The following is a 13,329-nucleotide window of genomic DNA, read 5'->3' as shown; positions in this document are numbered from 1 at the left end:
TCCAAATCATTACCAAGCACGATGGGGGTTCTAGTTTCTATTGTGCCCTCATTTCATTGTGTTTCGTCCTTCAATGAAAACTAATACGAGATCGCATGGCATCAAAACTTTTACAATTTCCAAAATCAAGTTTACATTTTATTTATCACTGAAACTGATGGAAAAATGGATCAGTTCCCTAGTATGTATATATTTTGCTACAATTTTGACTGTTTTGGTGGATCCGGAATCCATTTGTACTCCGGAAGTTTGTCATGTTCTGTTGAAAATTAATGTTTTTGCATAGAATGAACTGCACCAAATGCATGCAAATTTATATAAATTTTAACCTACCATCAACATTGTGAAAAAGTGGGGAATAGAGACTTCCAGCAGCATCGATATTTAAGCAAGTTCCAGAAATGAAGCGTGCAGCAGGAGAAAGGAGAAAACACACGGCGCCGGAGACTTCATCAGGGCGACCCGTTCGCCAACTTGGCAGACGTTTCTTGGCTTCTTCGAAAACATCGACGTTATAATTCGCTGCCGCAGTTGGCGACTGAATAACTCCGGGAGCTGAAAAAGTGGAAATTTCACAAAGTTAGCGTATTTTCTTACTTTTTACATTTTAGAACTCGCTTTCACATACCCACGCAGTTTACCCTGACCCCGTCTTGCGCCCACTCGACAGACACGCTCTGAAACAAGTTGAAACTTGTAAATTTAATTCCCAGTTTTATGATTTTTAATTAAAATTAATAAGAATTCAGAGGAAACCTTGGTCAGATTCAGCACGGCAGCGCGTGCAGCTCCAGTATGTGACATCATTGGGAAACCTCGCCACATGTCGGCAATGATATTCACGATTGCACCCCCATTATCCCGCATCCACTGAGTATATGCTGAAAAACGTTAAAAATGCACTCTGAAGCATCTTACTTTATTTGCATGGTAAATTAATATGTTTACTTTCTCTCATCATTAAGTAAGTTCCGGTCAGATTGGTCTCAATCACGGCATTCCATCCTTTCAGGGTCATGTCCGCGGCAGGAGAGAGGAACTGACCACCACCGTTGTTGACTAAAAAGTCTATTTTTCCGTGGCGCTTGAGCGTCTCTGATATCAAGGATCTGTTAGAATATCAGGTTTTATCCGGCAGGCGATTTCAAAATTTCCATGTCCTCCGAGATGATTGCTCACCTGACTTCATTCTCCTTTCGAATATTACAAGGGATCGAGGTAATATTCCCGGAACCAACTTTAGCAAATTCATCCACCGCAATTTGCAATTTTTCTGCACTCCGTGAAGCAATTACAACTTTGGCACCTACATGTAATGTACACGTGTATTATGCATGGAATGTACGCAAGGTTTAAAATAAGGAGCATTACTACATTTTTAGCGGATAGTGTACGCACCCAAGGTTAACAGCTCATAGGTTATTGCACGTCCAATCCTGTGATATTTAAAGAAACATAAACCTTATATAAACCATGCAGCCGTTGGTATCCATAAATTTGTATTTACAAACCCAGTTCCACCACCGGTCACAATCGCCACACAATTTTTGAAGAGTTCCGGCCTTAACACAGACATTGCACTGTTTCTAATTAATTTTGTGAACAAATTATGCTTTCTCTCTGTTGTGATCTGCTGATTCCAGCTACATAAACTAACCCGTTTATTATGCTCTTCTACTCAATTGCATACATATACATACGTACACATCATAACAAGACAAAGTCCAAATCTCATGCATTATGCAATACAGTTGTTATGCGTATGCAAGTAATGCAAGATAACTTTATTTTATTTTACAATACTTTTATTCAAGAAATGCCTTAATTTCCACCATTGAAATACTGATAAAGTATAAGATACATAGACTCATATTATAAAATCATCCTAATTCTTAAATTTTTATTAAAATCTTATGACGTCAAAGATGCAAATTATTTTTTGCACCCCTCGCCATTTACATGCGATGTATTACCTTATGATCATCAAATTTTGCCAAATTACTCAAATTATTCCACCAGAGGGGAAGCCAAGTTTTGTAAATCAACTCAAACCACGGTGTCAGACTGACCCCTTCAATTTCTGACATTTTCTTGATGTTGTCCAAATTCACGTATCGAATTTCAGAAACCTCCTCCTTATTGGGTTTCAGTTGGATATCTTTCTGCAAAAAGAGGATGTAGTCAATCTCATGTTCGCCCCACATGTCGTTGGACAAGGCTTTATAATGGATTCGAGTGAGGTAATGGAAATCGGAAATGTCGATCGCATCAGGAGAAATTCCTAGTTCGAATTCCATCCTACGCTTCGCCGCAATCTTAATTCCGAGAGCTTCCTTCTCAATAATTTCATCCGAAACGTAGAGTGGATGACTGCAGCAACTATTCGTCCATAAGTTGGGGAACGTTATCTTGGTTTTGGATCTTTGCTGGAGCAGTAGTTCGCCTAGACGATGTAAAAATAAAGATTAGAGTCAGCACTGCCATAAAAACACGGCATTGGAGCAAATAAGATATTGTGCAATCGGGAAAATAATTTCCCACACACGCTCCATGTAAAGATATTATTACCTTTCGTATTGAAGAGGAAAACGCTGAAAGCCCGATGTAGCAATACATCCCCGTTGCGAATGAGATGACAATTCTTTTTAGAGTCGTGACCTATCACCTTGTCATCCTTATCTAGCACGATGCACTCTTCTTCCAGCAGCTTCTTCTGCACGGGGTCCAAATTCATGTCCCAATCTTGCACCATGGTTGGAGCTGAACGGATCGAGGATGAGAAGAAGGCTGAATTTTTAGCTCGGCGTTGTTGGTCGGACAAAGGTCTGGAAGGAAATGAGGAGCTGCGAATGTTCCGTCGAGTATTATAATGTGGCAATTGTGTCAGAAGAAGAGCTTTAGTAGTGCTAAGTAGTTTTCCCTGACGTCCTCCCACCACTTGAGCCAATGATGACAACTTTGAGGCGAAGAAGGTCGTCGTTGTTGGAACTACGGCTTGCGTCGTTAGAAGTCCAATGAGACCTCGGGAAGAAATTGTAGTTAATGTCATGTCAGGGATTGATATCTTGTAATGCAATATTCACACAATATTTAAGATAATTGTACGAGAGATATAGTGTGTTCTGTAGCGGGTGTATTTCATTCGTGTGGAGTAATCACATTGCTTGACGCACAGGATCACTGACGATTCTTCTTTCAGTCGAATGGCGTTTGTGTAAGTTGATTGTAGTACTATTGCAAAACAAGGAACGTAGGTTTCCCATCCATTTGTCTGAAAGGTATCAAGGTATATACATTAAAAAAGGTGTTAGACCAGTTATACTCGTGATCGACCGTGTGTTATACCGCACACCGTGTAGAATCAATATGGTCAGTTTGTTGGCTTATAAAATTTGGCATAAATTGGGGTCAATTAGTTTAATAGAGTAAAATGTTTCTTTTATGAAAATGATGATTGAAGACAATCATGTAGTGCCAAAAAGACCGACAGTCAACAAACAATGAGTCGCAAAGATTTATGTATTGTCGTAGTCTCAATTCTTTCGTGGTTTGAGAAAGTCATGGCCAAGATGTGACGCTAACTGACGGCAGTGCACGTGTAAAACCAAACCTTTATCTATCGCGTTGTGTAAACTGATGAGCGTAATGTCGATTTTTCATTCACTTGGATCAAGATCTAGTTAAAAAGTCATTAAATTTTCTATTTCATATCCTTTTTCCTCGTGATAAAACTACTATTTGCATTGGACTGGATATTTCATGCTGAGAAGTTTGTAGTTCATGTACTAGTAGCTTGTGAAAATTACCCAATAAAAAAATAAAGATCCAGCAAACCATGATACGATTCGCCATTAGTTAACAACAATGCTTAACAAGCTAGTTAAATAAATTGTTCCAGTTTCCTTCGTTAAACTAATATTGCCCAATCGAAAAATTAAAACCAGTACACACAAATATTCGCAAATTGCGAATCGCAATTCAATATGCTCTGCCTACTGATAACGATCAAGAGTAGATTTAATTTAATCAACCATTTATTTACTCAGGACTAGTCATACGAGGTGACTTTACCAGAATTTAAGATATTAATACTCATAATATCTTCACTGGCATCGATCGAGTAAAAGTAAAAGAAAGTTGATCTATTAAATCAACAAATGGATAAGAGCGAACAAAATGTGCTTACCTAAATCAATCTGTCTTGCAACTGGAATCGGCTAATAGCTGTGCAGACTAATTTTATGTTGTCACATATATCATCATGTAATTTACTTAATATATATGCCAAATTTAATCAAATAACGGGATAAAATGCACTTCTTCACAGTTTCACACCGACGAACAAACTACCATGTGTTTTGTTTTGCTTTGTTGGTGAAATGAAATGGGATCTCATCTCCGTGGTTGAATGTAACATGCGAATGCGAATCCGAAATGCAAAATGGTTAAATTAAAGATGGTGAAACATGGTGAAACAACAAAAACCTGTTTTTTATATACGTTTCTTGAATACTTTAATTGTTAATAAGTGTAATTTATTTTGAAATTATTAATCTGCTAAAATTACATACTCTTGCAATGTTTCATGATAAAATTATTTATTATGTTAATGGCGTTCGTCAGCTTTCACAAACCTCACTTTCTATCTGAATTAGGTGTCTTTTAGACTTTTTCTTCTTCTTTACCAACTCCTTACTGATTTCAAGTGATGGGTCTGGTTCACAATAATTCTCTTCAGGGGTAAATTTGTCAAATTGTACTTTATCCTTTGTTTTCTCCCTTTTCTTATTGTTAATTGATACATCTATGCATTCATCATTCTGTATATTTGGTTCGAATAAATCTGTCGCTTCTTTATTGCGTTTTCTTTTCTTCTTGGGGCGAACTTCTTGAGGAGCACATTCTTGACTGGTTTCGTCAACTGTTTTAATTTCTTGGGACAATTCAAACTCTTTCGATTTCCTGTCTTTCTTCTTTTTTACTTTGATTTGTTTCGAACTTTCTGAATTATCCGAGGACCTATTTGATTTATCCAAATATACAGAGTAACTGATTTCATCTTGTGCTGCAAGGCGTGCCAACTTTCCATTTAACTTGAGACCAAATCGGGCTGCCCTATAAGTAGATGAATCAGTCATAGTGAATTTATAATTTAAGTGTCAACATTAATACAATGTAGTTGCTTACTTGTGAGCTGTACGTCCACCACACGCTTTCAACAATTCTTCATCTGAAAGAACTTTCACTGCTAACGTTTCTTTTGAATCTGGGTCTTCGATTTCTTCCCCTTCTCCTTTAACCACCTCCCCATTAGTTAGAAGAGTGCCACCCTGCAAAGGAAAGTTTTTCAATTTCAAACCATTATGCACTACACAGTTGACAACAAACGGTCTTGCATGACAATCGTGATTACCTTTGAAAATGATGTAAAATTGGCTTTCATCATTCGTTTTCGCATTTTTTCTATCGGTCTCTCTTCAATCCCAGAGCAATAAAGATTGTTTTCACTTTTAGCTACTTTCTTCTTGTTATGTTTTATTTTTTTGGTGCTTTCACCCTCCACGTCCCCAACTTGGTTATCTTCTCGAATAGTCACACCCACATCTTCGGCGCTGGGAGAAGTGGATACATCGATTCTGTTGAGACAGTCGGAGTAAGCTTTCGTCCACCACGTGTCGGTAAGATCTTTACAGAGATCATAGCCCATTCCTTCCTTCCCCGATTTTAAACGAGGTTTTAGTGCGATTAACATTCCTTGGCACTCCTTCCCAAGACCAACCCCTACGGATAATGGATTATGTGATGGATTTTAAACAACAGACTTCACATTTACTACAGTTATAAATTTGAGCAAGCAAAGATTAGATTTTGCATTTAACGAAAACCTTACCATCTTTCCACCCATACTTCTCGAGCTGCTTCCTGGCAAAATCCATTTGCGACGAGATCAAAGGTAAACTACCTACGGAATACTAGCACTAGCGAAATTAATTACCAGTTCGTAATGGCATTAAAATACATAAATTTAAGTCGTCAACTCACAATTTTATCCGGCACATGGGTAACATTGAGAAATTGAATTTCGCGCTATGAACAAAGGAATATTAATACACAACTGATGCATTAACAGTTGATCCAAACGAGAGTGAATTCGAGTGTGACTTGAATTTAACTGATTAAAATTGATCTTAAATTGACACTGATAAGCAACTTAAGCAAACTTCAAATATAATATTTTATGCTGATGACTTCTATTAGCGCCTTAGCGCAAATGACCAAAGATAGTGTACTATTGTGATCGATTGACGATTATGTACAGATCTAGAAATAAACAACGCATTTGTGATTTGACAGTTTATTATTACAAAAATGTGACTAAATTTACAACACAATCTCTGTTGACTTGGTTGAAGTTACTACTTACTATATAGTATTACTTGATTAAATTCTTGATACGAGTTTCGTATAACATAACATTAATGACGATGTACGCAGAGGACATGGACAATGAATTAGTATTTATGAAGATTGATATAAAATAAGAAGATAGTTGTTCGCTTTCTTAGCTTCGTGCAACATTTGGTCCCAGAAGCATTTGACGTTGCTGCATCTTTTGCATTTCTTCCATTTGGTATTTTTCAACTTCCAGTAATACAGGGGCAATTGTGATGATCGCGGTGGAAAAGAAAAACCAAGTTCCTGTCCGACCCCAAGAGTAAGCTTCTGTACAAAGCAGACATTTAACTTATTAAATTCCTAATCTAAAATTAGCAATTAATAAAATCTTAAAGTTCAAACTCACTTTTCACCCCTTTCACCATAAACTCTATCGTTTTGGCCGTCCCCTTTCTCACACTTTCTGGAAACATTTCTGAAAGTGCGGTAATTCTCTCGAGCGTAGTCTCATCATCGTCCTATACAAAATTAGAAATAAAGATTAAAACAAAACTCAAAATTTCTTACACCTTTTTAAATTTTCTCAAAAAAACTCACGTCCTCTGGAAGGTAGTCTCCATCTCGTGAAGATGACGACAGAACCACATCTCCACCTTCCAATCCAAACATGTCACTTGTAATTTAAAAAAAATCCACTCCAAAAATTGGGATTTTTCGAAATTGACTAGCACTCAAAATCTTGGACTCGATGAGTGAGTGATTTTATTTTGCCGTGTGTGGAGTATTTTTTGCTTGGCGGGGTCTCCACCTTCTCGGTGTGATTCGACTCAACGCGGACTCAACCACGCTGAACGAGCCGTAGGGGATGTCCATTAATTATGCTCACGAGAAAATGATGCAACCTAATTAGTCATATCTAATTCAAGGTTAGATGGGTATTTTAGTATTTTTGGTATTAATATGTGGTTTTTAAATAAAAATAAGGCGTAGAAAATATTTGCAGTCCTCACTCAACCACTTTAAAGGAGGAATTTATCAAGGGTTGGATTGAATGAATGAGTGCATGGGGGTCGTATATATTAGGCACGTTTTTTAGTTCTGAATACTAGGATTGGGAACGATCGTAGAAGCTAAATCTTATCACCAACCAGTTTAAAACAGAGGTGTTCACATTCATGAATTTAACGTTGTGAATGAATATTCATTCCTATATTCATCAATGTTAAATTCACGAAGGTGAACAGGTTTTAAACTTTAAAACCGAACTTCGGTAACCGAAGCTGTTGAATATTGAATTATGATTTATTCATTTACGACATGCGTCTTCATAATTAGTTTTTCGAAAAAAAAGTGACTTCTGCTAAAGTTTGCAGTGATTTTAGTTAGACTTGTCTTTAGTGAAAAACTGACTTTTCCAAGCCTTATTTATTTTTGTAATCGAATGCTTTGCTCGCTTTGCATTGCGTAATCTATGAACGGCCCCTAATAACGAATTGCGACCACCACCAATAACCGCTCTAACATGCATTGATGTGATGTAAATGCTTTCTCTTCACTACATTGTACGTGTCTATATCATCATTTGATCATCATCTTGTAGTTTAACAATTTGAAAACATTTCTAAATTGATCACGAACAATTAAGGTGAGCATAAAACGGGGTGTCTGTTTATGAGAATGAGCAAAAAGAATTAATTATTGCCAACCGGTGTTGAATTTGAGTTAGAGCGAAGGTCAGTATGTGTTTTTAGGTTCCCACTCTTCACGAGCCGCTCTTGCCTTCAAATATTCAAAATTTTGAGCGAAATATATAAATACGATAAAAATATTAAACCGAACCGATTAAAAACTTGATTAAACTAGTGAATGAGATTCGGGTAGAATGTGGGTGGTGGGGAGACTGGGCGGATATTTGCAAGTTTTGTGGGGGACACATAAGTGTAATGATAAGCAAAATGTTCGCTTTTTAAGTCTTTTAGTTAGTTTGGAGTTTAAACAAGATTACTGACTTTCTTTTGCAATTAACGTTAACGATAATAATAATGAAATGAATAATAATACATTTTTGAAGATGCTTTTTATACTGTTTTAGGTGGCTAAAGTTGTACCAATTACTGTGTTAAATTCTTATTTACAATATGACGGATCAAGAACAAGATTTAGAGAATGTTCAAGGATACAAAGATGATGATATCCTGCAACAGTTTCAAACCGCAGACGGTGGAACAATTGTTCTTTCTTCGGAACAGATTGCTCAGATGCAGCAGGTCCGAAAGAATAACCTTTACTAACTTTGTGATTGTGAAATATGTCAAGCAGATTTAGATTGATTTAGTACAATTTGATTACTTTCGTAGGGGATGGAGGAACAGCAGCACTACGTCGAGGAAATAATTGGTGGTGACCCAAACGTGGAAGTACATCATCGTGACGACGGCGATCCCAATATGGAAGGGATGGAAACTCAGCAAATTCATTTAGATGCGGATGGAAATGCTCATATTGTTACCCAAGGTCAGATTGGAGACCTAGTAACGTTCCACGCCGTAGGTGTAGATTCGCAGGGGAACTATGTCGGACAACATGAGGCAGAGGAGGAGGAGGAAGAAGGAGAAGAAGAAGACGGCGATGTTGGTGTAAGCAACACTTTGCAGACAATGCAATTTTTAATCTGATTTACTTATAATTGTAATTAAATATAAAGGTCGAATTGGACCATGATGAACATGGAGGAATAGAGCAAATGATGGAAGCTGATAATGTCGTAGAAGAAGTGATTACACCAAATAATCAAGAAGAGGCTTATCTTGGAGGTGACGGACTAGAAATGGAAGTTGGGCAGGATATAAACCAACAATTCAACCAATATCAAGTTTTTAATCCTGATACTGGAACCTTCAGTCAAGTTCAGGCACCCGTCGTACAACAACAGCAGCAGCAGAAAACGATTCTGAGAAGACCAGTCCAAAAGGTTCAAACGCAACAACAATTCAAGTACGTCATAACTCAACCATCAGCAGATGGGCAGAATCAACAAATAGTTCTCGATGCAAATTCCTTGCAAGGATTAATACAGGGCGGCGCTTTCTCGCTGGATGGTTCAGGTGGAAAGGTAAAATCACTAAACACAATATTGTATTATAATAATAAAGATATAATTAGATGAGTACTAAATAACTCGTTCTTCTAATTAGCAACTGATTCTCTCTCAGCAACATTCTCCTCCTAAACCAAAACAGATAATGCCGACGACACGAAGTCCTGCAAAGATTCTCCCAGCCCCACTTCCCGTAGGTGACCAGCAACAGGCTGGCACAAAGAAGATTGTTTATATGCAAGGAGGCAATATAATGTCTACGGTACGGGTAAATAAACTATCATGCACTTTGTACCATTCAATTTAGTACCAACTCGACAGTATGTAATTAAGCTTCTGTTATAACTATTGATTTCATTTTTTGTTTGATTAATTTAGGGAGATACCAAGTTCATCACTACCGGATCCGGAAATCAATTACAGTTTGTCCGCGTGATTCAGAAAGGGACTGGAAATAAAATTCCGATTGCACCAGCAACACTGAAACCTAGACCAGTTGCTCCAAAACCAGGACCCGGAACGTTTATCCTACCAGCAGGAACTTCTGCCGCGGATATTGCTTCGATTCAGAACACGACAGGGCTCGGAAATGTTGTTGTCCTTCCCAATTATCTGGTAAGAAAAATTTGTGTATGTCACTTTCTTAAACTCTTAACGTTACAAAGATTCCACATATTTGCAAAATTATTTTACATTCCTTCCAGTTGCAAAAAGATCAGCAGTCTCTCAGACACTCGGACTCGGGATCAATTTTAACCGACTCCAATTCTATCATGAGTGGATTGGGATCCAGTTTGGCAACGGCAGGAAATTTAGACTCTTTCCGATCACTATTAGAACCTAATGGGATGAGGCCAAGAAAGCCTTGTAATTGTACAAAGTCCCAGTGCCTCAAATTATATTGTGACTGCTTCGCCAATGGGGAATTTTGTCATTTATGTAATTGTACAAATTGTTTTAATAATTTGAACCATGAAGAAGACCGTCAAAAGGTAACAACTCAAAAATATATTATTTTTTATTGAAACAGTGACACTAAAAAATGAAATTGGCTCATTTTCCAGGCAATTAAACTTGTACTTGAAAGAAATCCTGGCGCTTTCCGGCCGAAAATAGGAAAGAGTTCCATGACTGGAGAAGCACATGAACGGCGACATAATAAGGGATGTAATTGCAGAAGATCTGGCTGTTTAAAGAATTACTGCGAGTGTTACGAAGCTAAAATATTTTGTTCGTCTATCTGCAAATGCACTGGGTGTAAAAACTGTATAGAAAATATTCCCTCTGGCCTTCCCAATGGAGTTGGTGTAGAACAACACTTTGCAGGGGCTGGAACGGCCCACAGACAAACGTTAAAAGATCTCGCGGAAGCAGCAGAAGTTCGAGTACAACAACAAAACCAAGTAAAAAATAAAATGAGGGCACAGATGCAGGAAGTTTCTCCTCAGAATAATCTCGGAATCATGGTTCCACCCATTGTTTTTAGGTGCGTATACATGCCTTTTCACAAAATAAGTTCTTAGGGAATTATGTTTACTCGATATGTAATTAATCTAGTACTGCTTGTCTCACAGGTATCCACATGGGTCGATATCATATGAAGTTATAACTTCCACGGTAGAATTGCTCCTCGCAAAAGCTGAAGCTGGTGAAAAGCAAAAGTTAAATCAAGGAGAGATTGAAAGACTGGTTCTTGATGAATTCTCCGAGTGTCTTGCTTCCATCATGGATTTGGGAACTTCGGTAATTTCATATTTCCACTTATTGTCCTCTGTTAATTTGTGTTGATGCATAATAATTGTTACTTTCTCCATATTTGCAGATTGACAGACATTGGCCATAGGTGTGGTTTGCGACAAATTTGATACTGCGAGTAACTAAGTTTAGTATTTTTTTATCACTTTACATGTTTTATGACTCTCTTATAATATCCTGTCCATATTATGATCAGATCAACGTAAAAGTTGTTCATACCTACACATTATTATGATTTTTTTAAATTTAGCCGTTTCATCTACTACCGTTATCCGTTTTTCGAAGTTACAACCCCGTTATTACCATATTCTTAAAAGAGGAATTAAAAGAGTAACTTATAAAATAAGACAAAGACATGATAGTTTGAATTGTAGATTACCTGATTAATCTCACAAAATGCATAACAATAATGGTGGAGTTATAATCCCACAATGTTTTTAAGAGTCCTTAAAGAAAGAGTTTAAATAAATTATAAATTATTATGGCCTGAAAAATGCCCTAATGTTACACAGGTTTAAATAAGCCAAATAAAGTTATTCCGAAACAGTACACTTTCAAATCTGCTACCGTCATAAAAATCCTACAAGTGTGGTATGATTTTCTTTGTAGGTTTTCTTTTCAAAGTTAAATATTGATTAGTTCTGGTTCATGTTGTGCTAAACAACGTTTATCAAAAATCTATTTTGCCTATAAAATCCTAAATTGAACCAGGAGAATCATCCCTAAATTTCAGATCTCTTCAAAGCTTGCGTTACGTAAAGGACGGACCAGAAAATATGATGCATTTAGGAAGATGAAAATCGATTTGACAATTTCATCAAAATATTTTCAAGATGAATGAAATGCGCAAAAATGACTATGATTCTGCTGCTTACTCGTGTTGACTGTCAGTTGTCAACCATGTCTTCTTATTAAGGAATCCTTATTCCTATCTCTTTACGCAATGTTATGTTACGTTATTAGATACCAGATTTGCTACATACTTACTCTGTTATAAAATCACAGCAGTATTCCATCGCATCAAATCCTATACTTTGTACTTTGTTACTGGTTGTTGCGTGGTCTCATCTCTGCATCTGCCTCTCCTCATCGCCTCGTGCTCTTCCTATTGCCAAAAATGTGATCTCGCTCCTCTTGGTGGAAGTTGGTCCGGGGGTGAGACTCCCCTCACAGCGTCCTCATCTCCTATGTGATCTCTTACGAGGCGGATGTGATCTGCAAGGGAAGCTCTCTGCGAAGTACAATCGGTGGTTAGAAAAGTCTCTCTTTTGCTCAGATTCTTCCCCACGAAATCCTCTCACTTTCCATCCAAACAGTCTCACGACAATCTCATCTTCTCATCTCGCCTAGCCAAAACTCGGCATTTTGCGAAATTCTTGACATACCCCCACTCCTCTCCTCTCCTCACTACTCCTTACCAAATTCTCTACTTCTACATAATAAAATCGCTTCACTTTTACAGCCTCGCAATTTACAAGTTCTGGTGACATCGTTGTAAAATTTATGCACACTTTTTCCCAAACATGTGGTGCCCTCAAAATCCAGCTTCTTCTTTTGATATCGGAACCACCACTCTTGCGATTAAACGATGGAATTCTTTTGCAACATGAAAAACTTTCCATGCAATTCAATTTCACCTCTGATCCCCCACATCTCGGCCAAAATTGTCAAGCTTTCCTACTTTATTATGCTCTCTGCTGTATTTAAGAACCTCATAAATCATGGACATTGTATCGCCTCATAATTATCCTGTCGTTTTTGTGCATTCATGCCCAACCCAACTTCTCAATGCGAATATTCTCCATTTTTACACACACACTCTCCATTTATGATCGCAAGAAGCATTATTCTTTTATGATCACAATATTCCACAGCACTTTTGTCCATGCAGCAGAGTCTTTTAAAATCCCATGCAAAATCATGCGAGAAGGCATCACGTCGTCTTGAGCATGGAATTTCTCCACCCATTGTCCAGCCCTTATTATTTCCATAATATTCATCATCTAGCCCTTCACCCTTTCTTCCCCTCCCTCCTTCCTTTTGGAGGAACATTTTTCCAGTCTTGCTCCAGGCTAGGAGGG

At 37.6% G+C, this 13,329-nt stretch overlaps 5 protein-coding genes across 12 annotated transcripts; 1 reads left to right on the top strand and 4 right to left on the bottom strand.

Moving 5' to 3' along the window:
* Nucleotides 1–108: 108 nt before the first annotated feature.
* On the bottom strand, nt 109–1,672 carry LOC110858447 (peroxisomal trans-2-enoyl-CoA reductase). The gene is made up of 8 exons (XM_022107233.2): nt 1,512–1,672; nt 1,399–1,436; nt 1,180–1,306; nt 949–1,109; nt 757–881; nt 629–677; nt 334–555; nt 109–259 (listed from the first exon to the last, which is right to left on the bottom strand). The coding sequence occupies exons 1-8, from the start codon at nt 1,574–1,576 to the stop codon at nt 198–200; spliced, it is 849 nt and encodes a 282-aa protein (XP_021962925.1). The 5' UTR covers nt 1,577–1,672; the 3' UTR covers nt 109–197.
* A 111-nt stretch (nt 1,673–1,783) lies between these two features.
* LOC110858446 (isopentenyl-diphosphate Delta-isomerase 1) lies at nt 1,784–4,377 on the bottom strand. Of its 2 annotated transcripts, XM_022107231.2 has the most exons (4): nt 4,187–4,377; nt 3,106–3,271; nt 2,569–3,021; nt 1,784–2,443 (listed from the first exon to the last, which is right to left on the bottom strand). In XM_022107231.2, exons 2-4 carry the CDS (start codon nt 3,140–3,142, stop codon nt 1,956–1,958), a joined length of 978 nt encoding a protein of 325 aa, XP_021962923.1. In that variant the 5' UTR covers nt 3,143–3,271; nt 4,187–4,377; the 3' UTR covers nt 1,784–1,955. The 2 variants fall into 2 exon arrangements, with proteins under 2 accessions (XP_021962923.1, XP_021962924.1); XM_022107232.2 differs by having other exon boundaries at nt 2,569–3,271.
* A 118-nt stretch (nt 4,378–4,495) lies between these two features.
* Nucleotides 4,496–6,104, bottom strand: LOC110858425 (G patch domain-containing protein 4). Of its 3 annotated transcripts, none has more exons than XM_022107203.2 (5): nt 6,043–6,104; nt 5,891–5,972; nt 5,414–5,781; nt 5,188–5,330; nt 4,496–5,115 (listed from the first exon to the last, which is right to left on the bottom strand). In XM_022107203.2, exons 2-5 carry the CDS (start codon nt 5,934–5,936, stop codon nt 4,620–4,622), a joined length of 1,053 nt encoding a protein of 350 aa, XP_021962895.1. In that variant the 5' UTR covers nt 5,937–5,972; nt 6,043–6,104; the 3' UTR covers nt 4,496–4,619. The 3 variants fall into 3 exon arrangements, with proteins under 3 accessions (XP_021962895.1, XP_035714540.1, XP_035714539.1); XM_035858647.1 differs by having other exon boundaries at nt 5,891–5,962; nt 6,043–6,099; XM_035858646.1 differs by having other exon boundaries at nt 5,891–6,072.
* Nucleotides 6,105–6,339: 235 nt separating this feature from the next.
* LOC110858490 (mitochondrial import receptor subunit TOM22 homolog) lies at nt 6,340–7,195 on the bottom strand. The gene is made up of 3 exons (XM_022107294.2): nt 6,994–7,195; nt 6,803–6,914; nt 6,340–6,723 (listed from the first exon to the last, which is right to left on the bottom strand). Exons 1-3 carry the CDS (start codon nt 7,063–7,065, stop codon nt 6,563–6,565), a joined length of 345 nt encoding a protein of 114 aa, XP_021962986.1. The 5' UTR covers nt 7,066–7,195; the 3' UTR covers nt 6,340–6,562.
* A 699-nt stretch (nt 7,196–7,894) lies between these two features.
* Nucleotides 7,895–11,799, top strand: LOC110858509 (protein lin-54 homolog). 5 transcript variants are annotated; one of them, XM_022107319.2, is made up of 10 exons: nt 7,895–8,041; nt 8,489–8,663; nt 8,754–9,032; nt 9,101–9,508; nt 9,591–9,761; nt 9,872–10,108; nt 10,198–10,485; nt 10,558–10,979; nt 11,068–11,236; nt 11,316–11,799. In XM_022107319.2, exons 2-10 carry the CDS (start codon nt 8,535–8,537, stop codon nt 11,334–11,336), a joined length of 2,124 nt encoding a protein of 707 aa, XP_021963011.1. In that variant the 5' UTR covers nt 7,895–8,041; nt 8,489–8,534; the 3' UTR covers nt 11,337–11,799. The 5 variants fall into 5 exon arrangements, with proteins under 5 accessions (XP_021963011.1, XP_021963016.1, XP_021963015.1 ...); XM_022107324.2 differs by having other exon boundaries at nt 7,896–8,041; nt 9,591–9,755; XM_022107323.2 differs by having other exon boundaries at nt 7,959–8,129.
* The last annotated feature ends 1,530 nt before the right edge of the window (nt 11,800–13,329 follow it).

Source organism: Folsomia candida, unplaced genomic scaffold (assembly GCF_002217175.1).
Source record: "Folsomia candida strain VU population unplaced genomic scaffold, ASM221717v1 Fcan01_Sc021, whole genome shotgun sequence".
NCBI classification, from domain to species: domain Eukaryota; kingdom Metazoa; phylum Arthropoda; class Collembola; order Entomobryomorpha; family Isotomidae; genus Folsomia; species Folsomia candida.
Note: the sequence above shows the minus strand (reverse complement) of the source record. Positions and strands in the feature narration are given on the sequence as shown.